Source organism: Portunus trituberculatus, chromosome 38 (assembly GCF_017591435.1).
Source record: "Portunus trituberculatus isolate SZX2019 chromosome 38, ASM1759143v1, whole genome shotgun sequence".
Lineage (NCBI taxonomy): Eukaryota > Metazoa > Arthropoda > Malacostraca > Decapoda > Portunidae > Portunus > Portunus trituberculatus.
This window is the reverse complement of record NC_059292.1, coordinates 14,077,157-14,105,150: the sequence shown is the minus strand read 5'-3', so window position 1 is coordinate 14,105,150 and position 27,994 is coordinate 14,077,157. Positions and strand designations below refer to the sequence as shown.

Below are 27,994 nucleotides of genomic sequence, written 5' to 3'. Positions count from 1 at the left end.
GTAAGAACCATAATATGCCTGGATATAGAAATTTAGCAAGAGTTTTATGTGATGACCAGCCTTCAGATCCTGTGGGTAAGATTAGGGACTATGTACAGAATATAGCACCAACAGCAACCAAGTATATATACTTATGTTACAGAGCTGAACCATTCCTTGAATATTCATGATATTTATCTCATAACTAAATATATCCCAGATTACCATCAAGTCTCTCACACGAATCAGACTTATGTCTCATAACTTAAGAGTAGAGACAAGTAGATGGAACTGTACACCAGCTCCTCTCAGGACTTGCTCCTGTGATAAATGTGGCCTTACAAATGGAGAACCATGTACTAATTTCATGCTCCATATCAGAAGATTGCCAACATAGATACACTATGTTAAACTTTATTAGTATAGATCATTGGTTCCCAACCTGGGGGTAAATTACCCCCTGGGGGTAATTTAGCAATTTTTCGGGGGTAATGGAGGGGTGACAGAACCACGAAGCCAAGAATTCCTCAACTAGTTTCAAATATGCAACTCCAACCATCTCACTGATGCTCTTGACATCTTTGGTAAGTCATTAGAGATGCAAAATGTACTAATACAATAAATAAAAGAAATTATCTCTAGTGTTCTAGTTTAGCCATATATATAAATGTTGACAACATTTTGTGAAAGGGGTAACATGCTTAATGTGGCATGCTAAATTGGGTAACAAGCTGAAAAAGGTTGGGAACTACTGGTATAGATGCACTCCTGAGTGAAAAGGTGTTCTTGGCTGAACTGTACAAATATGTACATGAAGTACTAGGGAGATATAATCATGTAATTGTTGATAGGCCCGTTTTAATGCATATTTATTGGAGAAAATATTTGGTGTATTTAAGTATTACCTGTATTATTATGCATGTGCCTTATACAGTTATGTGTAATGTAACTGTTCAAATAATATTTTGTCAATAAACTAACTAACTAACTCATGGTCATACAGTGATTGGACACTGCAGATCAGGTTGAGGCAGGTGACAGAGGTTACTTTGTGATCACCATCAACAAAAGAAACTTTCTCTCCCATACCTTTTATGCGCCTTTGTGTGCTTCACAGTAGTGAGAAAGAACTTGTTTGCAAAAATAGACCATAAAAGGAAAAAGAGAATAGAGGATCTTTATCTGAAGGTAAGGGTACTCTCAGATCATCTTGAGTGTTGTGTTGGTAGATTTGACAGGGTAGCAAAATTCTGAATCCCAAAGGAACCACCCCTAACTCTCATTACAAAAGATATACCATAGGTATTTTTATCTTTCATCTCATTCTCTTTTATAAATGCTTGTAAAGTCTTTGTGAAGATTTTGAACGTTATTTTTTAGTATTATGAATTGTTGCATATTGCAGTGTAGCAGTTGTAATCTGTCCTGTCTTTTCCCTCTAAACTTTTCCGTAGCTTGGTTTTTAAAGAGAATTTATTATTAAGTGTATAAGACTAAACATATAGACTACTCTCATGACATCCCTTATCTTTTCTCCTTTGTAGCTGATGGACCGCCTGCTTGCCATCTGTGGCCGACTTGGATCACTCTCTGATGGCTGCATGGCTTTGGTTGAGGCGAACTTCAATGATATTTATGTGTTCCTCACTCAAAAATTAACTGCTGAAGACTTCTGTAATCTTGTTGGTGAGTCTGAAATATATAAACACATACTACTCTTATATACAGCAAAACCTTCTTTCATAAATTTAATTAAATCCTGAAGGCTGTTCATGGACTAATTCTCACAAACCAAAACTACTGTATTTGATGCCTCATATGATGCACCCAGTTTTGGCAAACATTGAAATGAAATAAGAAGATAAATGAGATTTAAGCTCTGAATATGAAGTTAAGGATTTCACCTGACATTAGATCCCATTATTTTGCATTTAGAAACTTTAATATTTGGTAATAGCCTACATACCTATCCTGTTGTAAGATGTAAACATGTACCTGGCGTGTAGCGTTGGCAGTGACTGAGAGACTACTGGAGTAATAATCATAATTTTTTTTCATTAGCTTCAATTTTTTTCCTTTTTATGTATGCAAGGTAAGAATGCTAAAAAAATAAATGCAATTTTGATTTTATGAAAGTGTCTTACCTCAAGGAATAACAGCATCACACTAAAGAATGCAGTGAAGCTTGCCCATGTCACTGGATTTGATGTGTAACTAACCAAATGTTTGTTTTGATACATACAATGCATGGTGCATGGTCACTTAGGCAAATTTTTCCTGAATGGCAGCATTCATTCTGAATTACCTGTAAGTATGACCTACTATATATTGTTACCTTTAAAGAAAGTTGTTTTGTGGTGTAGTGCCAATTGTCACTTTGTTTACATGTGCAAAGATGTTTGGGGTTTGATTTTAGGGTCTCTGTTGCCATAGACTTACCACCAACCACTGCCTCAATGCTGAACCCTGACCTCATAGGATGTAGGCTGATTTCCTGAGACTTTTTTTTGGAGAAAAGGTGTGTCTTACGAGTTATCAAATACAGTATTTTACCCATAGAAATAATAATTATCTGTTCCTGGATCCCAGGTGTTTGGTTATCTAAACATTTATAAGAGAATTTTTGGTACAAGTTCATGCACAGAACCATTAAAACTCATTAAAGTATAGATGGTTTCAGTGGGTTCACTACTGGGCTGTCAGTACACAACTTTGACTCATAACTGTCTCAGAAAATTGTCACTCCTTGGCATACCACACCACTGATCTAGATCTCGTGTTTGTTTCAGAAAATAAACCTCTTTTGTTGGGTGGTAGAGACCACAGATTTGTGCAGCACTGCATAACTGTGATAGCCAAGGTTGTTGTGGATGTGGTGGGACAGTGTCCTCACAGACACATATGGTGAAACTTCAAAAGTCACTGCTTCCTTAACATAAGGCTTTATTCAGCGTTAATAAAGACAGGTGTAAACTGAGAGGATGCCAGCCCTTGACTGGTGTTACCCAACATAGCGAAGCCAAACAACACAATCAGAATGAAACTAAATCAAAAGCTAGAATGATTCTGAATCAACTCTTGGTGGTTCACAGGTGCAAAACACTAATTACCTAATTACTAATTAACATTCACCACACATCACCCAGCTATCTTGGCCTTTATTTGATTTTTCTGGCCTGTACTCAGTGACTACTTTCAACTGCACAATGTGCATACCAGCTATGTTATGTACAGTGTTATTGCCTCCTTCCATTATTTGCATCCTGTATCTTTGAATTTTGGAAACACTGACATTGGTCTGTTCTGAGATAGCTTTTTTTTTTTTTATAGGATGTGAAGTGATGTGATGGTTATAATGTCATCCTTTAGAAATACAGTGATGCCTCATGATAATGGACCCTTCGGGGGTGAGGGAGTGTCTGTTATAGAGAGTGTTTTGTGTGTGAGACCCTTAGCCCCTCCCCCTGCCACTTTTTTCCCATTTTCAGTAATTTTTTATCTTTTAATAACGCAAATAAAATATTTTGAACATTTCAACCGCCCTGTCAGCGCTCAGTGCTGAAATAAAAGAGTTATTGTTTAAAAAGTATATAGTTGTAAAAATTTGTCTCACTAAGAATAGATGAGTTAAAGATGTAGCTTCTAACTTCCTTACCCTCAGGCTCTGTCTTTCTTTCTCTCCCTTTGTTTCAGTATAAATTGGTGAATTTCTGAAATTATTTTTTAAATCCTTTTAAATTTTGTTCCACATCACCCTTGAGGTAAAAATCAAGGCATGTTCTCTATAGAGAGAGGTCTTCCTCCTTCCTAAACATAGCATTTGTGCAGGGAAGTGTGACTGAGTGCTGAGTGCCAATACCTCTACACGCATCTTACATATGCAGTTCCAGTATGGATTATTGTCCTGCTACAAGCTTGCCATATGGCCATCCTCATAACTTACCTAAAGCAGTAATATGCAACAATAACAATAAGTACGAGAGAGAGAGAGAGAGAGAGGAGAAGCGGCTGTGTTGACACTGTGTTTACTTTCCACTGCTATTGACTATAGTTCTGCTGCAAGCTCGCCATATGGCTACCCTCACAGCCAATCTAAGGCAGTAGTAATATGCAATGTGAACAAGTATTTCTTGGAAGAAATACTTGGGAGAGTGTGAGAGAAAGAGAGAGTGCAAGAGAGGTTTTAAGAAGTGGTTGTGTTACTTTCTTCCAGGACTTAGGACAATTTGCGTGTTATGTCACCAAGAGAAAGAAAACCTAGTCCACTGCATACTAAATTATCCTCAGTTAAAAGAAGAAAAAATTAAATTGTAGACCTCCAAAGACCAGTAAATGAAGAAAAAATCAAGTGATTGGAGAGTGTTTTTGTTTGTCACTTGCACTTTATCAACCAGGCACTCTCTCTCTCTCTCTCTCTCTCTCTCTCTCTCTCTCTCTCTCTCTCTCTCTCTCTCTCTCTCTCTCTCTCTCTCTCTCCTCTCTCCTCTCCCTCCCTCCCTCCCTCCCTCCCCTCCCCTCCCTCCCTCCCTCCCTCTCCCCTCTCTCTCCTCCCATCTCCTCTCTCCCTCTCCCTCCCCATCTCCCTCCTCCTCTCTCCTCTCCTCCTCTCCTCTCTCTCTCTCTCTCTCTCTCTCTCTCTCTCTCTCTCTCTCTCTCTCTCTCTCTCTCTCTCTCTCTCTCTCTCTCTCTCTCTCAGTGTGGCAGTGTCATTATCCTTGCTGGGCTGACAACATTCAAACAGAAATACATGACTAGCACTTCACACTGGCAGGCCACGTTGTAAATCGTAAACCAACAAAAGTTACAATGGTATCTAGCATGTAGGAATAGATAAATACAGGCCTCTTTTGGCTTGTTTATTGTGTCCTATGTGTATTCATTGGTGCAGGCATGTGGGAACTATGGATTTTTTGGGGAAAAAAGGAAAAAAACAAACTCATTATGGTCCCCCAAAAATTTATTAGTCCGTTATTGAACGAAATCGTTACTGTAAGGTCTGTTATTGAGAGGTACCTCTGTACCTTGTATCCAGCCAATGTGAAGTTAGAGTGCTTAACATCAGCGTAAATGCAAATCTAGCAGATGGATGGGTGTGGGGTGTTAGCAGGTATCAGTAGGTATATGTACTTTGACAGCTGTCTTAAGCAATTGTCATTTTTCCCCTGCCTCTGTACATCATCTTAAGCACTGAGTTATATAATAATTTTACTTGAAGCATCTGCACTGAATGAGAGGAAGAGGAAGCACAAATATTTTGAAAATTAAAATGGCCAATGAAGTCCTGACAATGATTTCAGTGATGAACTCTGTGTGCCTTCAGTACTGTGTTTAATTCCTTAGTGTTAAGGTTGTTGCTGAGCCTCTAGTTGGATGATTCCTTCCAGAAATGTGTGAGACACGAATGCATGAAGGTGAATTTTATCAGCGACCAGCTCTTCCTCATACTGGAGATGAGGCATGTGACTTCTGTGAGGTAATTGTGCAACACTGGCGAGATATCCTGACAGCCAACACTACAGAAACAGAGTTCAAACAGGTGAGTGAAGCTGTGATAGAAAGGCTGATTGAAACTGAAGAGACCATGACTTGTAGTTTGTGATCTCAGTCACCAAATGTTAAGGCTTAGTGTTGTTTTGCAGAAATGTGGACAAGTTGTTGAGAGGAACCAGTTATGATTTTTTTTTTTTTTTTTTTGTGGTGTATGAGTTTGGTTTGTACATCAATGATGTTTTCATTGAGTAATATTGTAATAATGCTAATGTATTGTTGCTAAGTAAAAACTGTAACATGGTTATATAAGAAATTCCTATACAGATTTCTGTTACTTACGGCCAGTTCTTGCAAAAATGGTAATGCACAAAAAAAACTATACTTAAGCCAAATCATGTAAAGCAGGGATGGATAAACTTTTCAGTGCTAGGGCCACATTAAAAATATCACAATCTTATAGAGCCACATATTATATTAACCCAAAGTCATCAATATTTAAATTACCAAATTAATGGTTTCTAAAGAAAAAGCCACTCCCATGTGCATACATGTACACACTTGTGGGAGGAAAATGAAATGCTCACAATACTATTTGGTGTTGTTCATTAACTTGCTCTTTCAAATTTACTAACATTAATCAGGCTGCATGAATTCCTTTGGTGGGCCATATGCAGCCTATGGGCTGTAGTTTGCCCACACCTGATGGAAAGAAAACATACCAGTGATAGTGACTATTTATATAATAGCATACATTTTGAAACAATGGTATCCTTAGGCAGAATCCTGTTATACTGGAAGATATATGATTACGATTTTTAGGCTATAAATGTGGGCTGTCAACAATAACAAATGGGGCAGCAATGATTGTCTTTGTATGTGATGTGACAGATTTATATATATTCATAAATTGAAAGTCTTAAAAATTGTCCTCATTTATTGTCTACAAGGAGGATGATACTACTGACATATGGTGGCTGAGATCATGAACTAAAGGTCATGATATCTCCAATTGCTCTATTGTTATTCAAAACCATTCTTGAAGATGTTCAGTGACACCTTTGAATATTGTGAGGAAAGGACAAGATAGCAGTGTCAAAAAGAGCATGTATGAAGTTGCTGTCAGTGATTCATTGCTTGCCTCTGAGACAACTGATCTTTAAAAAAAATCCTTCCTTCATGTCTTTCTTCTTATTGTTTTTATTGATTTCTTATGTTTTTTATGGTCTTGTAATACTGCTATGATTCTTTTATATGGTGAGTTATAATTTAATTGTTTTTCCAGATTTTGGATGGACTATGTCATCAGACTGGAAAATTCAGCAAGAATTGTCTTGCTCTGGTGGATGAATATTATGAACCTCTGTATAATCTGCTTGTGTCAGAAATCCATCCCAAGCAGATATGTGAAGCTGTTGGTTTGTGTGGAGAGACTTCGGTCTTCAGCCAGCTGGTATGTTTTGAGAGGACCTATTCTACAATCATGGTGACAGTACTCTAATATGTTAGACAGCTGCTATCCATAGGCATGCAGTATTTTATTTCCATTATCTATTTATTTCCACACAGCCTCCAGTATGGACTCTACTAAAGCCACAACTGCCAGGTGTTGTGAGCCAGGTGCCTCTCCTCCCAGCTCTTCCTGTACAACATGAGCCAGGCAGCAGGATGACTGGCCAGGATGAGGCTGCTGCCATCAATCATGAGCATCAAGGGGACCAAACCCTACATCTGCCCCGTGTTTCTTTGAGTGGCTCTGGCATTGGTAAAGATATAATTTGATGTATTCTGGTACTTGAATGTCATACTATTTCCTTTTGATTACTTCAGTAAAGAAATGCTGCATTTGAAAGGTGATCTCATCTAAAAATAAAAAAAAGGCATATATTATAATTGTAGAGAACTCACCAACATAACTTACTCTGGTGTCTGTCCTGTGCTCCTGCTGGTGTTACAAGAAACACATTGTGTCTTTTCATTATATTTGCTTGTAATATACAAATATATACAGAATACCAAGACGGTGTTGTACTTATGAACAAAGCTTTTAGATTTTTCATCTTTTTTTACATTTTACTGTAGAATTTGCATAATTTATATTCATTCTTCACTCTCTTTTCTGTCAGCTGTGTCACATGTTGGCACAAATGGTGTTGTTGCTCCAGCTGTAGGCAAAACCAATATCAAAGATGACAACAAATGTGTCATGTGTGAGTTTGTGATGCAGTTCCTTCGCAACATGTTGGAGCAAAAAGATACTCGGGTAAGAAAATAATTCATTATCTTGTGTTGGATAGTATAATATGGTCACTTAATAATCAAAATTGCATATATTTTTTTTTATTCATTTACTTATTTATCTATTATTATTATTATTTTTTTGTATGAAACTTACTGTGTAATGTTTGTCTTGATGTTGAATTACATAAGTAGGAGGCAGTCTTCAGCCTTATATTCCATTGATTTATTGTTTTCTATTTGCTGCTTAGATAGTTATGCTTAGATTGTAGTACTGCTGCCATAGGCACAGTGAAAAGCTCTTTTCAAAGGATTACTCCCTTCTTTGTCACTACATCAGCCAACTGTGATTTTGAATTAAAAAATATTTTTAACTCACCATCTTGAACCATTGAAAATAACTATGCCATTTTTTAATCTCTTTTATGAAACTTTTTTGACCAAATACACATTAACATAAAGTGAATAATTATCAACATAAAGTTCCTCAGGTTTTGGCTCTACATTTTTATTCAATCCTCTAGCAGCATTTCCTTTCATACACTTGAGATTTACAATATCCCTTTTGACAAGTGATATGTTTGTTGAACTCCTTTGCCATGCTCATACTTACATTAGGCCTTGATGGTGTATCCTTATAGTTTACACATATTCAAAAGTTCTTGATAACACTAGTTCAGGGGATGCTGTGAATCTTCCATGAAAGCAAACTGTGATCTCACTGAATGTTTCCCTTTGTGTCTCACAACTCTAGGGGACAGTCACAGCCTGTCCTCTAAAGACAACTCTCCTTCACACAAAACTACATGCACCTACCACACACACACACACACACACAGTCCTGATAAGCGGCGAGGCAAATGGGCAAGTCTCTTAATGTGTGGCCTCTGTTCATCTAGCAGTAAATAGATACGGGATGTAACTCGAGGTTGTGGCCTCGCTTTCCCGTTGTGTGTTGATGTGGTCTCAGTCCTACCCAAAGATCGGTCTATGAGCTCTGATCTTGATGGGGAAGACTGGCTGGGTGACCAGTGGGCGACCGAGGTGAATTACACACACACACACACACACACACACACACACACACACACACACACACACACACACACACACACACACACACACACACACACACACACCCTTCACTTAAAACTCAAAATTCAAAATGGTGACTCCAAATCCAGCCTTGGAGTCCCGTTCTGGGGAGGGGACCAGAAATGCCCCTAAGTTGGACTGCTCTCTCGGTGGCGACCTAAAATGTCTTGACACCTCCCTCGATTTTTTCTTCATAAACTTTTGCAATATTTGCGATCTGGATCTAATTTTAAATCTGTAGAATACCACCTCTCCTCTACTAAACCTCATCTTCTTTTCCTCATCGAAACACAGCTTTCTGAGACAATTGACAGTATCTCCATCTCTGTTCCCTCATATTCTCTCTATCCTCATTTTTGCTCCAAAGCTGGATGTTGCGTGTATGTGCACACCGACTTAACTTGCTCTCGTGCCCACACTCTTGAATCTTCCAAGTTTTCCACCATCTGGCTTCGACGCAGTAATCACTCCGTAACTAAATTTATCTGTGCTGTCTATCTCTCCTCTAACTCCTGAGTAGTAAATTCTTTGACTATTTAACTTCCAAAGTGGAGCACATTCTGTCCCTCTATCCTTTTGCAGAGATCTCCATCCTTGGAGATTTCAATGTTCACCACCAACTTTGGCTTTACTCTCCCTTCACTGACTATCCTGGTGAACTAGCCTTCAACTTTGCTATCCTCCATGACTAGAGCAACTAGTGCGACATTCTACTCGTATTCCTGATGGTCTTGGAGATACACCCAACATTCTTGATCTTTTCCTTATCTTTAATCTTTCTGCTTATGCTATTACCCCATCTTCTCCGTTGGGCTCCTCTGATCACAATCTCTTTTCTGTATCTTGTCCTATTTTTCCAATTCCTCCTCAGAATCCCCCAAAACAGAGGTGCCTCTGATGTTTTGCCTCTGCCAGTTGGGAGGACCTGAGGAGGTATTATGCTGATTTTCCCTGGAATGATTACTGTTTCCATGTCAGAGACCCATCTCTGTGTGCTGAACGCATAACAGATGATAGTGTCTGGCATGGAGGCGTACATTCCTCATTCTTTTTCTCAACCTAAACCTTCTAAACCTTGGTTTAACACAGCCTGTTCTCGTGCTATACATGATAGAGAGGTTGCCCACAAAAAATACTTGAGCCTTCCATCTCCTGAATCTCATGCACTTTATATTTCTGCTCGAAATCATACCAATTCTGTTCTTCAATTTGCCAAACACTCTTTCATAAATAGAATATGTCAGAAACTTTCAAACTCCAATTCCCCTCATGACTTTTGGCATCTGACCAAAAAGACCCCCAATAACTTTACTTCATCTTTCCCTCTTTTATTTCATCTTGATGGCACCACTGCTATCTCTTCTGTCCCTAAAGCTGAACTCTTCTCTCAAACCTTTGCTGACAACTCCACCTTGGATGATTATGGGCTTGTTCCTCCGTCTCCTCCTCCCTCTGACTATTTCATACCTACAATTAAAGTTCTTCGTAATGATGTTTTCCATGCCCTCGCTGGCCTAAACCCTTGGAAGGCTTATGGACCTGATGGGGTCCCTCCTATTGTTCTCAAAACTGTGCTTCTGTGCTTGCACCTTGCCTGGCCAAACTCTTTCAACTATGTCTATCGACTTCTACCTTTCCTTCTTGCTGGAAGTTTGCCTACATTCAGCCTGTTCCTAAAAAGGGTGACCATTCTAATCCCTCAAACTACCGTCCTATAGCTTTAATCTCTTGCTTGTCTAAAGTTTTTAATCTATCCTCAATAGGAAGATTCTTAAACATCTGTCACTTCACAATCTTCTATCTGATCGCCAGTATGGCTTCCGTCAAGGTCGCTACTGGTGATCTTCTGGCTTTCCTTACCTAGTCTTGGTCATCCTCTTTTAGAGATTTTGGTGAAACTTTTGCTGTCGCGTTAGACATATCAAAAGCTTTTGATAGAGTCTGGCACAAAGCTTTGATTTCAAAACTGCCCTCCTATGGTTTCTATCCTTCTCTCTGCAACTTTATTTTGAGTTTCCTTTCTGACTGTTCTGTTGCTGCCATGGTAGACAGCCACTGCTCTTCTTCTAAATCTGTTAACAGTGGTGTTCCTCAGGGTTCTGTCCTATCACCCACTCTCTTTCTATTATTCATTAATGACCTTCTTAACCAAACTTTTTTCCCTATCCACTCCTACGGTAATGATACCACCTTACATCTTTCCACATCCTTTCAGAGATGACCAACCCTTCAGGAAGTCAACTGATCACGCAGGGATACCACACAACGCTTGACTTCTGATATTTCTAAGATTTCTGTTTGGGGCAGAGAAAATTTAGTAGTTTTCAATGCCTCAAAAACTCAATTCCTCCATCTATCAACTCAACACAACTTTCCAGACAACTGTCCCCTCTACTTCAATGACACTCAACTGTCTTTCTCTTCCACACTGAATATCCTTGGTCTGTTGTTTACTCATAAACTAACTGGAAACTTCACATCTCATCTCTTGCTAAAACAGCTTCTGTGAAGTTAGATGTTCTGCGGCATCTGCCAGTTTTTCTTGCCCCTCTAACTGCTAACTCTTTACAAGGGCCTTATCTGTCCTTGTATGGAATACTCTTTGCATGTTTGGGAGGTTCCACTCATACAACCTCATTAGATAGTGTGGAATCAAGAGCTTTTCGTCTCGTCAACTCCCCTCCTCTGACTGACTGACCACTTAAAAGTTGCATCTCTTTCTATCTTTTATCATTATTTTCATGCTAACTGCTCTACTGATCATGCTAACTGCATGCCTCCCCTCCTCCTGTGGTCTCGCTGCACAAGGCTTTCTTCTTCCTCTCATCCCTTTTCTGTCCAACCCTCTAATACAAGAGTTAACCAGTACTCTCAATCATTCATACCTCTCATTGGTAAACTCTGGGACTCCCTACCTGCTTCTCTATTTCCATCTTCCTACGACTTGACTTGTTTTAAGAGAGGTGTCAGGACATTTGTCTCTGGCTTTTGGATGACTCTTTTGGGTCTTTTAGGGAACCTGCAGTTCCAGTGGGCCTTTTTTTTCTAATATTTTGTTGCCCTTGGCAGTCTTCCCTCTTGCATAAAAAAGAAAATCTTAAACATACACAAAGCACATTTTGTTTTCAACACCTGCATCTTTTAACAGTAGAGTTGCTCTCTTACAAATGGGATGATGAAACTGCTGATGGAGTTTTATTTATTTATTTAATTTTTTTTTGTTTCATTATCAATAGTTAACAATTTAAAAATTTTTACTTATATATTTGTTATTATTATTATTATTATTATTATTATTATTATTATTATTATTATTATTATTATTATTTGTTTATTTATTTATTTTGTTTTATCTCCTCATTCTTCAGTGGAAGGCAATTGTGCATGAGGAAGTACATTCCAATTTCATCTTTTTTTCCATTTATGTTTGTGACATAATTTTCTAAGTGTAACTTCTGTGCCTTCTTCATTGATTTCTTGCTGAAGAGAAAAGCAGAGCAGTCCACCACATCAACTACTATATTATGGTCTCACCTATATTATTTACTGGGAATTTTGTCTTACTCCTTGATTTGTATGTTACTATCACCAAATCTAAATGTTGTTTCACTCTCTTTGTCTTCTATACTCATTTTCTCCTCTTCTATCAAAGTCTGTATGTAAGCTTTTAACTGGCCATCCTGTGTCCAGAATAGGATAGTTAATAGATTCCATTATCAAGACTGACATTGTTCCTCAACTTCCTAGAACAGCATATGACTTGGCTTCCTTGTGTATCTCTTCACTTGCATTGTTCACATAAACATTTCTTGGACATGCTGGAATCACTTGATACTCTGATCCACATACATAACACTTTCTGATATTACAATAACAGTTAACAGGGTTTTCTGTCTATTTTTGTCATTTTTGTTTGCTAAATTCCCTCTTGCTGGTCTCCTTCCCCATGTAACATCATTCATTTCCTCTTTATTGAACACTGGTTAAAACTTAACTATCACTCCAGGAGTCTCACTCACACTGACACTGGTATTGACACTGAACACAATCATCAGTCATCTGCTTGTCTTTAACATCTAGCCCAACACACACTCCAGTAGCTTAAATCCTAACTGCATTTCTCTTCACAATTTCCAAAATATATTTCTTCAGTGTCCTTTCCTTACCTGAATTTGTCAAATTTTGTCCATGCTTCAATTTGCAGCTGATAGCTCCTCCAAATGTTGCAGCAAAACACTGAATCCATCATCACTTTCCAAGCAGCTTGTCAATGTCCATTTCCTTAAGAATCTTGCTCTTTATCTCACTTCCATTTGGTAATGATAGGGCTCTTGTAATAGCTTTTTCTTCTTTCTTATGTAAATAACAAGCTACCATGCAGTTAACTTTTGTTTCCAACAATCATAACTTTTCTTCTTGATCGGCACTAAATTTCCTTACTCCTATCTCAACTACATTCTGCAATGACTAGTTGAATTAATAGATCAGTGTGGCTTGGTAATTCAAAGGGCAGGTGTACTATCATGGAAAGAGCCAGTTTACTGCAAGCCTGATAGAAATAAATGGATTACTGGCAAACCAAGTGGGAGCATTTTGACAACTCTGAAGGTGTTAATTCTCTCTCTCTCTCTCTCTCTCTCTCTCTCTCTCTCTCTCTCTCTCTCTCTCTCTCTCTCTCTCTCTCTCTCTCTCTCTCTCTCTCTCTCTCTCTCTCTCTCTCACATGTGTCTTTGTCTTCATTGTAAAGTTATTTGACAGGGAGCAAAATGAAGACAATGGTAAGGGGTGAGAGTTCCCTATGGGCTAATGTAACAAGTGGAGTTCCACAAGGATTGGTGTTGGCACCCCTAATGTTCCTAATATATGTAAATGACCTACCGGATGGAGTGGGAAGTTATATTAATCTGTTTGTGGGCGATGCTAAGATGGTGCGAGAAGTGAAAACACTGGATGACTGTCTTAGGCTGCAATGGGACTTGGATCTCCTGTATGAATGGAGTGTAAAGTGGATGATGGAGTTTAATGCTGACAAGTGTCATGTTCTGGAGATGGGAAGAAGTATCCACAGACCATACACAAGATACAATTTGGGCAGGACTGATATTAAATGTACAGAGAGAGAAAAAGATCTAGGGGTTGTAATACAGGACAACCTGTCACCTGAGGGACATATAAACAAAATTGTGGGAGAAGGGTTGGCAATAGTAGCTAATATAAGAACAACTTTTGTTCACCTTAGTGAGTCTCTGGTAAAGAAAATCATAGAAGCAATTCTGAGGCCAAAACAAGAGTATGCCCAGGTAGTGTGGGCACCGCACCTAAAGAAGCACACAAGGAAGCTAGAAAGGGTGCAAAGAGCTGCAACCAAGTTAGTACTGACCCTGCAAGATATGGATTACCAAGAGAGATTGCATGCCCAGCAGCTGTCAACTTTGGAAGAAAGAAGGAAGCGAGGAGATGTGATTCAGATGTTCAAATGCTTGAAGGGGGTGGACAAGATTGACTGAGAGGACTTCCTCAAGCTAGACACTGAGAGGAGAACGAGAGGTGGTCATGAGTTCAAACTGAGATTGCCAGGATACATGACTGATATCGGGAAGTATAGCTTCCCAGTGAGAGCTGTTCGCGCTTGGAATGAACTACTTACCTGGAGAGATAGTGAGAGCAAGTAATATTCATAGTTTCAAGGAAAAAGTATGATGAGTAGATGAAAGCGAGCGGGACACCATGAGTTTACCTCATCTCCCGCAGCAAATTTATAGGTAAACTCATAGGTAAACTCTCTCTCTCTCTCTCTCTCTCTCTCTCTCTCTCTCTCTCTCTCTCTCTCTCTCTCTCTCTCTCTCTCTCTCTCTCTCTCTCTCTCTCTCTCTCTCACACTCACTCACTCACTCACTCACTCACTCACTCACTCACTCACCACTCACTCACACACACACACACACACACACACACACACACACACACACACACACACACACACACACACACACACACACACACACACACACACGTGAGTGTAGTGGTTAGCACGCCTTCGACTCACAATCGAGAGGCCCGGGTTCGAGTCCCGGCGCGGCGAGGCAAATGGGCAAGCCTCTTAATGTATGGCCCCCTGTTCACCTAGCAGTAAATAGGTACGAGATGTAACTCGAGGGGTTGTGGCCTCGCTTTCCTGGTGTGTAGAGTGTGTTGTGGTCTCAGTCCTACCGAAGATCGGTCCATGAGCTCCAAGCTCGCTCCATAATGGGAAAGACTGGCTGGGTGACCAGCACACAACCGAGGTGAATTACACACACACACACACACACACACACACACACACACACACACACACACACACACACACACACACACACACACACACACACACACACACACAACTATGAAGTCACTATGATATGTTTCATTGTATCCTAGATAGAATATGAAGATTGACTGTGTGACCTGGCCGTCTTCGTTGTTTAAGGGGGGTCCTTTGGGACCATGGATGGGTTATATTTTACCTGCAGATTAAGGGATTATTTTTTCTTGCACAAGGAAAACTTCTTAATTATTCCCCACGTTTAATTTCTTTTTACATAAAATTTGTAGTTGCCTGCACTTTCTGTGATAGTACATCATTTGACTTTAGTTACAAAAGTCTGAATCTATGCACCCAGCTAAGACACTAGAAGTGTGCATGCTTCAACATAAAAAAAAAGCAAGAGATGCATACTATCCATAAAGTGCAGCTGAAGTACAACTTTAACATTGTTAACATAAGAACTACAATCTTTACAATTATTGTTTGATCTTTTTCTTTTGCTTCAGGAGGACATTGAAAATGCAGTAGAAAGTGTCTGTGGGCTGATGCCACACCACTTGTCTGAGGAATGTGAAGATTATGTGGAGGCATATGGCGACCAGGTTATTGAATTGCTGGCCCAAGAGATAGACCCAGCGAAGGTAATGGTTATATGATGCTGATGATAATGATGAAAAAGGAAGAGTGGGATGGAAGGCAGTTTCAGTAATTGGTACATTTAAGAGCCATAGGAGCTGTATATCTTTTATTGTTGATTTATAAATTTGTTGAGGTGATGTTCAGTGAATTTTTGTATCTTGGTGTGTTTCACTTTGATAAGTAATTTGACAAATGTGAGAATTTTTTAGCAAATTAATTTTTAAGCAGAACTTGACATTGTCTTCCCAGGTGTGTCAAATGATCCATCTTTGCCCTGCTCAACCTGAGACAATGCCGCAGAAGGAGGATGTGTCCTGCGTAATGTGTGAATATGCCATAACTCAGCTGGACAAGATGCTTGGAGACCACAAGACTGAGGTGAGTCATTGTATATTATATTTTCATTGGTTCATTTTATATTTTCTTTACTTTTGTGTACAGTTGGGTCCATCCTTGAAGCAGCTGCCATCTTACCTTTTTATATAGCTAAATTGACATGTCAACTTTAGGGATTTTAACGGGTCAGAAGTTGTGACTTGTAAATTATGCTGCACCTCTTCTTGCCAACTACCTATGTCCTTTGTTTAACCCCTCTCTCTCTCTCTCTCTCTCTCTCTCTCTCTCTCTCTCTCTCTCTCTCTCTCTCTCTCTCTCTCTCTCTCTCTCTCTCTCTCTCTCTCTCTCTCTCTCTCTCTCTCTCTTATTTAAACAAGGTAACATGATTTTTCAGGAGGCTTGGGGAAATATGTACAGAAGCTAAAGGCCTCCTCTGTCATAAGGGAGCCTATTTACAATGTTTATAATAGGAGTAATGATAATATACAGAAAATGGTAATTGTGAAAACATGGAGCACTATCACTGTCACTGTCACTGTCACTGATCACTGCCTTAACCACTGTCACTGTCAGGGCTTTTCACTGTCACTTTAGTGTCACGGCACTAGGGGGGATGGGTGCGGCACCATCTGTGGGCTGCCATTTTCACCTGCTGGGTGGACATGGTCCTGGGATCCACCACAGAGGTGAAGGTGTTCCACAGTGTTGCTGTGGCGCAAGTGAATGAGCGCTGGCACCTCACAGTGCTGGTCCTCGGGACTTCCAGGAGGAGGTCATTAGTCACTACCGCTCTCGTAGTGCGCTGAGACCTCCGCCATGGGACCCGAAGTGCTGTGAGGTGTGGTGTGTGTAGCAACTGTGCCTTGTGTAGCACTGTCAGGGCACCAACTCTCCTGCGGTGCTCGAGACTGTCTAGCAGCCTTGGGGAGCATCGCTGCTGCTGCTGCTGTTGCTGCTGCTGCTGCTGCTGCTGCTGCTGCTGCTGGTGATGGTGATGGTGATGGTGGTGGCGCCCCTGTTGATGTTGTTGTTGCTGCTGCTGCGGCTGTTGTAGCTGCCCACGCCGTTGCTGCTGCCAGCTGCTGGCACCTTGTATTAAGCGTTCTGCCTGCCTTTGTACTTTGTCCAGCAGGGTGAGGTGGGACTGGGTGCTGCTCATCCATGTGAGGGGACAGTACTTCATGATGGGCCTCACCTGGGCCTTGTAGAGCTTCAGGAGGCCGTCGGCGTTGAGGAAGTGCTGGACTCGCTGCAGCAATGTCACCCTCAAGGAGGCCTTGCGTGCCACACCCTCCAGATGGTGTGCGAAGCTGAATTGGGAGTCAACCTCCACCCCCAGGATGCTGACAGAGTCCTGTAAGGCGAGGGTGTCGTCACCAAACTTCAGCTTCCCCTCCAATCGCCTGGCATCCTCCCTTGAACGTGATATCACCATGGCTTGGGTCTTCTCGGCAGCAAACTTGACTTGCCACCGACGTCCCCAGGCCAGGATGTCACCAAGTTGTCTGTTGGTGGCATTAATCACGTCCTCTACCTCGTCCCTCATGAAGCTGCGAGACAGGGTTCAGTCATCAGCATAGGCAGAGGCTAGGGGGAGGCTGTGGAAAAGGTCGTTAAAGTATATGTTCCACAGGATGGGTCCCAGGAATGACCCCTGTGGAACTGATGCTCCCACTGGGTACGCGGCTGACTCGCACCCGTTGACCACGACCTTCAGACTCTGGCCAGTTAGATAGCTCGAGAACAAGTCCAGCAGCTGTCCCTCGATGCCGAGTTGTTCGAGCTTGGCCAGGAGCCCTCCGTGCCATACACAGTCAAAAGCCCCGGCGATGTCAAGAGCAATGACAAGAGAGGGGCTACTAGAGTCCAGAGAGGTGTGCCAGGTCTCAGCGTGGAGAAGAAGTAGGTCCAAGGCGGAGTGCCCCTTCCTGAAGCCGAATTGTCTTGGGGACAGGAGGTGGTGCTCTTCCAAGTGGTGGGTCAGTTGCTCAGCTATGATTCTTTCCAGAATCTTGCTGGCAACTGACAGAAGAGAAATGGGTCGGTAGTTGGCACGAACGGTTCGCCTTCTCTTTCTTCTTGTGGACTAGTGTGACACGGGCCTCTTTCCAGATGCTTGGCCAGGTGCCGGTGCGTAGGCACTGCTGGAAGATGTGGGTGAAGGGTCTGGAGAGCTCCATTGCACAATGCTTGAGAAGGTGGGGGCTTACTCTGCCTGGCCCTAGTGCCTTCTTGACGCACACAGAGCCGAGGAGTTTGGCCACCTCGTCCTCAGCGATGACAATGCTGTCCAGGCTCAGGTTGCCCAAACGGACGAGATGAGGAGGCTGCCGTTCTGGCTCCATGGCGGTCATCTTCTTGCTGAAGTGCACTGCCAGGAGGTCAGCTTTTTCTTGATTTTCTACTGCCCAGTCACCATCTGCTGTTTTGAAGGGTGTGATCCTCTCCTGAGTTGTGGTACCTTGCCGATCCTTTACTAGTGACCACCATTGTTTGGGGTTGACTTGGTTGGTGGACAGCTTCCTCTTGAGGTCAGATTCCCATCTGTTTCTGGCCCAAGCCGCAGTCCTCGTCATGGCCCTGCAGGCTGCTCGGTGCAGGGACTTGTTATGTTGGGAAGGGTGGTGTTTGTAGCGCGTCCAAGTCCTGTATTTCTTTTCTGCTGCAAGGCAACATCTGTAGCCGAACCATGGTTGGTCTCGAGGGTCGGCAGTGTAGGTTCTCTGAGGGACGTGTCGAAACTGGGCATTGAGGAGGATGGTGGTGATGGCTGACATGTTGTGGTCCACATCCCCGTTGAGGGCGGCGTCCCAGTCAGTGCCAGCAAGTTTCTGCTTGAAAGCTGGCCAGTTTGCGCGCTCCCACAGCCAGATGACTCGCCTGCTGTCTTCCTCGAGGAAAGGGTTGAGACCAACTTGTGTGAGGACAGCATTGTGGTCAGAGCTCCCTATCTGTGCAGCTGGAGGCATTGCACAGTGTTGCCAGGCAGGTCTGTCAGGACAGGATCTAGGGAGCCACCTCTTATGTGTGTGGGGAAGGTGACATGGTTGGTGAGTCCATGTACCACTTTCAGCTCCACATAGGCCCTGTTTACCAAGTGTTGGTTCAGGTCACCCAGGATTATGATGTTCTGGCAGTCGTGGGTGGCCATCAGGGTGTCCAGCTGGTCCGTCAGGTACGTCAGAGGGGCGCTGCCATGCCACTGTGGGCGGTAGAGGGCGCATACCAAGACAGCGCTTTTATCAGCAAGTAAAAGGCGAAAAAACAGTGCTTCCATATCCTCGGGGGCTGGGACAGGGAGAAACTGTATTTGCAGGCCTTCCCGGTAGCACATGGCAACTCCACCACCCTTCCTGGTGGTGCGATCCCGACGAGACCAGTGGCAGTAGCCCCTGGATCCTGTCACAGGTCGTCACACATTCGTCCGTCAGGAATGTCTCGACGACGACAACAATGTCAGCTGCGTTCTTGAGGACCGCGTGAGTGAGGTCTCCCACATTAGTCCTGAAGCCCTGGGCCGAAGTGTGGGGGGCAGATAAAGCTGGCCTGTCTGTCTCGTCCGTACAGGTAGAGGTGTGGGAGATGTTTCTCAGCTGGCGGGGTTTGCTTGAATCCCACCACTGTCGGAGGCTTGGCACAGCTGAACAAGCTTCCTCCCAGTCAGAATCAATCTTTTCTGGGAGAGCGCTTGTTGCTTGTGTCACCACTGTAATGTCAGGCCTGGCTTCAGTGGTGACAAAATTTTCGAGGGCTGAGAAGGCTTCAGCCAAGGGGAGGAGATGATGATCGAAGGAGTTTTTCTGCTGTTCAAAGTACTTAATGGAGGCTTTGGCTGTTATCAGTTCCCTGCACTTCGCCAGATAGGCTGCAACTAGTTCCTCCTGGGGAAGGGCCAGCAATTCCTCCTTGATCAGCTTGTCCTCTGTTAGGGTGGTGCTTGTGTCTTCAGTGGGTGTCTGCACCGAAGCTGGAGCCGAAGCAGGGTCCTGGGTGGAGGGGGATGAGGCAGGGTCCTGGGTGGATGGGGGTGAGGCAGAGTCCTGGATGGAGGGGGATGAGGCAGAGTCCTGGGTAGAGGGGTGAGGCAGAGTCCTGGGTGGAGGGTGAGGCAGAGTTTTGGGTGGAGGGGTGAGGCAGAGTTCTGGGTGGAGGGGATGAGGCATAGTTCTCTCTCTCTCTCTCTCTCTCTCTCTCTCTCTCTCTCTCTCTCTCTCTCTCTCTCTCTCTCTCTCTCTCTCTCTCTCTCTCTCTCTCTCTCTCTCTCTCTCTCTCTCTCTCTCTCTCTCTCTCTCTCTCTCTCTCTCTCTCTCTCTCTCTCTCTCTCTCTCTCTCTCTCTCTCTCTCTCTCTCTCTCTCTCTCTCTCTCTCTCTCTCTCTCTCTCTCTCTCTCTCTCTCTCTCTCTCTCTCTCTCTCTCTCTCTCTCTCTCTCTCTCTCTCTCTCTCAGGTACCTGAGGTGGTAACTGCACCAGCTAGCATGATACACTATATACATTATATACATTATGTACAGGAGGAGCTGGACAGGAACGGCATGGTGAGTGTGCCCCTCCAGGTGTTGGCGGCCACTTTCGCCTGGTGATTTGACATGTCTGCCACACCAGGCGTGGCCTTCGTGAAGCCATTCCAGAGACGCGCTGCTCTGGCCTTGTACGTCCTCAGATGCTGTGATGTGTGTGAGCGTGGCACCGTCACACGTTTTCTGGCTGCTGCCTGTTGCGTCGCGCGTTTGGCGTGGTGAGGCGGCAAGTACAGGCGGGTGAGGTGGGAGTGTGGAGCACCTGTGTCTTGTGGCAGACTGTCAGAGCTGCCACATCGCGACGGTGCTCCAGGGATGTCACACCGTCGGCGATCTCCTCATCGTCCCCCAGCAGTCGGAGAGCGCGCCTCTGCACCGCATCGAGTCGCCTGGTGTGGGTGACAGCACTGGACATCCACGTCAAGGCTCCGTATTCCATACAAGGGCGGATCTGTGCCTTGTACAGCGTCAGGATGCCTTGGGGATCCAGGTTGCTTGCCACCCTGCGGAGGGCTGACACACGCTGAGAGGTCTGGCGGGCCACAGACGCGAGGTGCTGGTCGTAGCGCAGCTCCCGGTCAATGGCCACACCCAGGATCTTGATGTCGTCTTGGAGGGGCAGCTGGACACCCCCAAACCTTATTTGTCCCTCCACGGCCTGGGTGGCGGCGGGGGACCGGGAGACGACCATAGCGTGTGTTTTCTCAGGCGCGAAGTTGACCTGCCATAGCGCCCCCCACTCCTCTGCAGTTTTCAGCTGCCTGTTGACTGCAGCAACAGCGCGCCTACTGTCCTGGCGGCAGTAGGAGACGGCCACCGTGCAGTCATCAGCATAGGCTTTGACTGTGGGGAGCTGGCGAAGTAAATCGTCTATATATATGTTCCACAGGACTGGCCCTAATACAGAGCCCTGTGGAACTGAGGCTTCTATGGGGCAGGCGCTGAGGACCGTCCATTGATGACTACCCGTAGTGAACGACCATGGAGGTAGTCATCAAGAAGAGACAGCAGGCTCCGGCTACGCCTTTGGCACGCAGCTTTGCCAGCAGGGCGGAGTGCCACACCCGATCATAGGCGCCCGCGATGTCAAGCGCCACCACGAGTGTGTCCCGGCCTTCGTCGAGGGAGTCCTGCCACTCTTGTGAGAGGAGGAGAAGCAGATCTGAGGTGGATCGGCCCGGCCTGAACCCAAATTGGTGAGGCGAGAGGAGACCGTTGTCTGCAAGGTGTTTCTCTAGGGCGGCAGCCAACATCTTCTCAAACACCTTGCCAACAACCGACAGCAGGGAGATGGGTCGGTAGTGGCTCGGGTCCGTCCTGGAGTCTTTCTTGTGGGCGGGAACCACACAGGCTTCTTTCCAGGCAGATGGCCACTTCTCCTCCTCGAGGCAGGCAGCGAAGATGTTGGCGAGAGGTGCAGATAACTCCTCGGCACAGTTCTTTAGTACCCGAGGACTGATGTTGTCAGGGCCTGTGGCTTTCCCTGCATCGATTTCCTCGAGTACTCTCTTCACCTGTGCCGCGGTGACGGAGACCGACGTGATGGTGTGGTCAGTCTCGGGCAGCTCAGGTGGAGGGCGGTGAGGGTCGTCTACTTGCATTTTTTGTGCAAATAGTTCGGCCAGGAGAGCAGCCTTGTCATCGCTGCTAGTAGCCGTGGACCCGTCTGGCCTGGTGAGGGGGGGCACGCTGTCCTGTCTCAGCACGCCCTGCCGCTCCTTGACGAGCGCCCACCACGCCTTGCTCCCCACTCCAGGACCAGTGAGTTTGCTCCTCATCACTTCCTCCCAGTGCTGCCGCGCCCACTTGGATGTGGCTGTCATCCTCCTGCACGCAGCTCGGTGGAGGGCGAGGTTGTGGTGTGAGGGCGTCGCTTGTACCTTCGCCATGCCGCATATTTGGCCTCGGCAGCAACCCGGCAGCGGTAGCCGAACCATTTAGGGTCTGTGGCTTTGGCGAGGTACGTGCGATGGGGAACAAACTGGGTCTGGAGGTCAAGTAGCTTCGAGGTGAGGACGGAGACCTTCTTCTCCACGTCCTCGACGAGCAGCGCCTCCCAATCCGTGGTACTGAGAGCCTGCCGCAGGGATGGCCAGTCAGCCTCCTCCCAAAGCCATATGTTGCGCGGCACAGCCTCTTCTCTCGCAGCGGTGAGTTGTACGTGGGTCAGCACTGCGTGGTGATCAGAGCTGCCCACTTTGTCCAGCTGTTGACAGGTAATGTTGGCTTCAGGGAGATCAGACAACACAGGATCGAGCAGCCCTCCTCCTTCATGAGTTGGAAACGTCACGTGGTTGACGAGTCCTTGCACCGCTACAAGATTGTCGAAGGCCTGCTTCTCTAGGTGGAAGTTGAGGTCTCCCAGGATAAGGACGGACTTGCATTGGTGGCGCCGAAGCAAGTCGTCCAGCTCATCCGCCAGGAAGTCCAGCGCGAAGCGTCCTTGTGTTGGGGGGCGATACAGGACGCAGAGAAGCAGACCACTGTTATCTCGCAGGACTATGCGGAGGAACAGCGCTTCCATGAGGTGAGGGAGGTTGACTGACAGCTCCTGGGTCTGGAGGCCATTCCTGAAGCAGGCGGCCACGCCCCCACCCGTTCTGCCATCGCGGTCGTTCCTCACCCAGTCCGTGTAGCCGGGAATTCTGCCGAATGTTGGCTCCACCGCGCTGCATAGCCACGTCTCTGTCACTGCCACGATGTCTGCTTTATACCGCAAGACAAAATTATGTGAGAGGTCTGCGATGTTGGTGCGCAGGCCTCTGACGTTGGCAGACACCACAGTGAGCTGGGGGGCATGACTGTGGTGCTGACGCGCAGGTGGAGCCCTGGGTGGTTGAGGAGGACTACTGCGAGAGATAACTGCTGCCCCACGAGGGTGAGGTCCAGTCCCGGTGGTGTCGTGGCTGCTCATCCCGGTAGTACTGTTGAGGGCTGGAGTCACGAAAGGGAGCGTGGGGGGGCAGGGCGCTGTGGTGGCGGGCTGCCCTTCCATCCTGCTCTCCGCTATTACCCTTCTAAGGATGGCTTCCTGCCTGGCGTCGGCTGCACGAGTGAAGCAGATCTCCGTCCAGTGTCCAGGGCGTAGGCAGTACTCGCAGGTGGGGCGACTATGCTGTCCTGTCGGGGAGTGGCGAGGCAGAGCCATTAGAGGGGTGGGGGACGGGTGGCGGGGCCGAGCGGTCGAGGGTGCGGGTGAGGTGACTGCTGAGTAGACGACCCCTTCCTTGCCTTTTTCTTTCGCTTGGCTTTGTTGTTCCTTGGGCCTCCCCTCGTTCCTGATGTGTCAGACTCAGTGGTTGGCGAGTTAGTGGAGGTGCCGGAGGAGGCTGTGGTGGTGGTGGTGGTGGAGGCGGTGGCGGCGGCTGCGGCAGTGGTGTGGGAGGGATTACCGGTGGTCGGAAGGGGGGATGCAAGGGGTGAGACTGGTGAGGAATCAGTGCAGGAAGCAGCTGTGTTGGTGGGCGGAGAATCTCGCGGGCGGTGAGTGTTAGCGAGGGGTCTCGGCAGGCCAGACTCCCACCACTGCCTTGCGGTGGGTGAGGAGGTGCATTTCCTCGCCCAAGCGTTGTCGATGGACGAGGCGATAGCTGTGGTACCCATTGTGCGGGTAGACCTCTTCCCGTCTGCGTCTTTCGCGTCGCTTAGGGCCTCAATTAGCTGAAGGACTTCTAGAAGCTGAGGTTTCCGGTCTATTATCCAGTCCCTCTGTAGAGTGAGTGACTGGACGACAGTGTTTTGCCTCGAGACTTCCTGCTTGAGGCTTAGTGCGTGAGCCACAAGCTCCTCCTGCATCTCCATGTACTCCTGATGCTCGGTGTCACCGTCCTCGGTGTGGTGTGAGTCATCGTCAGCATCAGGGAGGGATGGGGGGAGGGCCGCGGCTGTCGCTGTGTCACCATCCTCGTTGCTGGGGACAGGGGCGTTGGTGGCGACAAACGACACTTCAGCTTCTATGTTGGCCTCTAAGCGCAGCTGTTGGGTCTCGGAGCATGTGTATGTCTCCCGATCACCAAGGCACATGGCGTGACACACATTAGGGCAGTCTATCTCGCTCTCACAGAAGACGAAGGCGGCATTCTTGGTGGCTACCCTGCCACAGACAGTGCACCAGCGTCAGGGACAATAGCCGGGATGACTTATCCTCGAGATTTTTTGGTGTGTTGCCATGTCTGCGGTCACGAGGTAGGGAGGGGAGGGGTGGCAGCTGAGACAGGGGTGGTGTTCCCAGGGGATTTGTGGTATCCGGGCAGAGGACAAGCAGGTGAGGCGACCAGGACAGGCATATAAGGTGACCACTTAGTGAATATCGAGAGCACTATGAGAACACGATGCACATCACACACTGACTAATCACTGCTCCCGTCGGTTCTGCTGGGTGATGTCACAATCCCGCCGTGGCTAGAGAGGCAATAAAACAGAGAGAATGGAGGAGAGAGGCTTGGCAACCCTTGGGGGTGCGGAACGCGGCAGCCAGATGCAGGTGGGTCAGGCTGAGGTCGCAGTAGGTCGGTGAGGCTATATAAGATTTTTTCCTTGCTGTATTTCTACAAGATCACTTTGCACTTTCTCTTTTTCTATGTAGCGTCATGAGGCACTTGTTCACAGATAGGACACCTTTACACTGCACTAACTCACCACTAGCCTATGAAAAATGACCTTTGTGAAGGAGCGACCTCACGCGTGACCCCCTCTCTCTCTCTCTCTCTCTCTCTCTCTCTCTCTCTCTCTCTCTCTCTCTCTCTCTCTCTCTCTCTCTCTCTCTCTCTCTCTCTCTCTCTCTCTCTCTCTCTCTCTGTTGGCAAGGAACTATTCTAAACATCTTTTTCACGTTAGTATATTGTTGTGACACCTCACATCACTGCACTTTACTTCACAGCACTAGCTGGGCAGGGAGAGCGCTTCTCCAGACATTGGCGGCCACTTTTGTCTGCTGAGTTGATAGTCCCGTTACCTCAGCAGGCGTGGCCACTGTGAAATGATTCCACAGGCACGCTGCCCTGGCTCTGAATGTTTGCTGGTGTTGTGAGGAGTGGGAGAGAGGCACCAGTACCTGCTGGTCCCCATCCGCTGCTTGCCTTGTATTTCTCCCGGGTGGGTGTGGCGGCAGGCTGAGGCTGGAGAGGTGAGGTGTGTGCAGCACTTGAGCTTTGTGGCACACCATCAAAGTTGCCACGTCCCTCCGGTGCTCCAGTGACGTGATACTTGCCACGCTCTCCTCGTCTTCCCACAATAGACGAATCGCATCGAGCCGGCTGATATGGGTGTGGGCGCTGGGCACCGTACTCCATACAGGGACAGATTTGTGCCCTGTAGAGAGTGAGGATGCCTCGCGAGTCCAGACTGCCAGCCACCCTGCGCAGGGCTGACACACGCTGAGAGGTCTGGCGGGCTACAGACGTGATGTGGGTGTCGTAGCGCAGGTCACGATCCATGGTGACTCCCAGGATCTTGAAGTGTTCCTGGAGAGGCAGCTGCTCGCCCTCAAACCGTAGTTGTCCTTCCACGGCCTGAGAGGCGGCAGGGGATCGTGAGATGACCATAGCGTGTGTCTTGTCCGGCGCGAAGGTGACTTGCCACGCCTTCCCCCACTCTTCTGCTGCCTTCAGCTGGCGGTTGATGTTGGCCACGGTGCGCTGGCTGTCATGGCGGCAGTAGGAGAGGGAGATTGTGCAGTCGTCGGCGTAAGCCTTGACTGCAGGAAGCTGGCGCAGGAGATCATCTATATAAACATTCCACAGGACTGGGCCAAGCACTGAGCCCTGTGGAACTGACGCTCCTATATTGGTGGGTGATGAGGTCCGCCCATTGACGATGACTCGAAGTGTCCTTCCTTGGAGGTAATCTTCGAGTAGCTTCAGGAGACCACCGTCGATGCCCTTAGCTTGGAACTTAGTCAGAAGACCCGCATGCCACACTCGGTCATAAGCCCCCGCGATATCAAGGGCCACTACAAGCGTGTCCAGGCCTTCGTCAAGGGTGTCTTGCCATTCCTGGGAGAGTAGGAGAAGGAGATCGGAAGTAGATCGACCTGGCCGGAACCCGAACTGGTGGGGTGAGAGAAGCTGGTGTTCATCCAGGTGCTGCCGTATGACGGCTGTCACCAGTTTCTCGAACACCTTACCCATCACAGACAGCAGGGAGATGGGTCGGTAGTGCCTTGGGTTAGACTTGGACCCTTTTTTATGCACAGGGACCACATGTGCCTCTTTCCAGGATGCTGGCCACTTTTTCTCTGCCAGACAGGCAGAAAAAATGGCAGCAAGAGGCACTGACAGTTCCCTGGCACATTGTTTCAGCACCCTGGGAGGAGATGGAAAACCCAGAGACAGTGCAAGAGAAGTATAACTTATTTTTGGAAATATACAAAACAGGAGTCAGGGAATATGTCCCGAAATATAGACCTAAAGAAGAAGGAAAGAAAGATTGGTTTAATGCAAGGTGTGCTAGGGCAAAGGAGAAAAGAGATGGAGTATGGAAAAGGTGGAGGAAAAATAGAAATCCAGTAAATAAGGAAAACTTCAAGGCAGTGAGAAATGAATATGTTAAGGTGAGGAAAGATAAGGAAAGGAACTATGAAAAGGACATTGTCGAAAAATGTAAGGAGCAACCAAAATTGTTCTACAGATTCATAAATGGAAAAATTAGGCAAAAAGAAGCAATAGAAAGGTTAAAAGGAGAGAACGGCATGGTGGAAGACCCAAAAAGTATGGCAGAACTATTAAATAATAAATTCCAGAAGTTCTTTACTAAGGAATCCAAATTTGAAAGGCCACAGGGTAATAGGGAGACTGTCTATATGAGAGATTAAAGTAACCAAGCTTGAAATAAAAGAGTTAATGAAGGAATTGGATGAAGAGAAGGCAATGGGACCGGGTGAAGTCTCAGGCAGAATACTGAAAGAATGTAGGGAAGAACTAGCAAGTCCTATATACATCATAAAATGCTCAATAGAAAATGGAACAGTACCAGTAGAATGGAAAAGAGCTGAGGTAGTTCCCATATATAAGAGCAGAAGGAAGGAAGAACCTTTAAATTATAGACCAATATCACTAACTAGTGTAATATGCAAGATGTGTGAAAGAATAATAAAGAAACAATGGATCGAGTTCCTTGAAGGCAACAAATTAATATCAAATAGCCAATTTGGTTTTAGAAAAAGATGGTCGTGTGTAACTAATTTACTGAGTTTCTACTCTAGAATAGTTGATAGAGTACAAGAGAGAGAGGGATGGGTTGACTGTATTTATTTGGATTTACAAAAGGCATTTGATAAAGTGCCACATGCAAGATTACTGTGGAAGTTAGAGGAGAAGGGTGGCTCAAAAGGAAGCACATTGAGATGGATGGAAAATTATTTGAGGGGGAGAGAAATAAGGACAGTAGTTAAAGATA

At 45.8% G+C, this 27,994-nt stretch overlaps 1 protein-coding gene across 1 annotated transcript in view; it reads left to right on the top strand.

Moving 5' to 3' along the window:
- The window catches only part of LOC123514593 (prosaposin-like), a 106,953-nt gene that overhangs the window by 63,276 nt on the left and 15,683 nt on the right, over window positions 1-27,994 (top strand). The window contains exons 6-12 of the mRNA XM_045272558.1: window positions 1,524-1,665; window positions 5,364-5,515; window positions 6,752-6,919; window positions 7,036-7,231; window positions 7,593-7,729; window positions 15,613-15,747; window positions 15,995-16,123. Of these exons, the coding sequence (XP_045128493.1) occupies window positions 1,524-1,665; window positions 5,364-5,515; window positions 6,752-6,919; window positions 7,036-7,231; window positions 7,593-7,729; window positions 15,613-15,747; window positions 15,995-16,123 (1,059 nt within the window). The remainder of the gene's footprint in view (window positions 1-1,523; window positions 1,666-5,363; window positions 5,516-6,751; window positions 6,920-7,035; window positions 7,232-7,592; window positions 7,730-15,612; window positions 15,748-15,994; window positions 16,124-27,994) is intronic.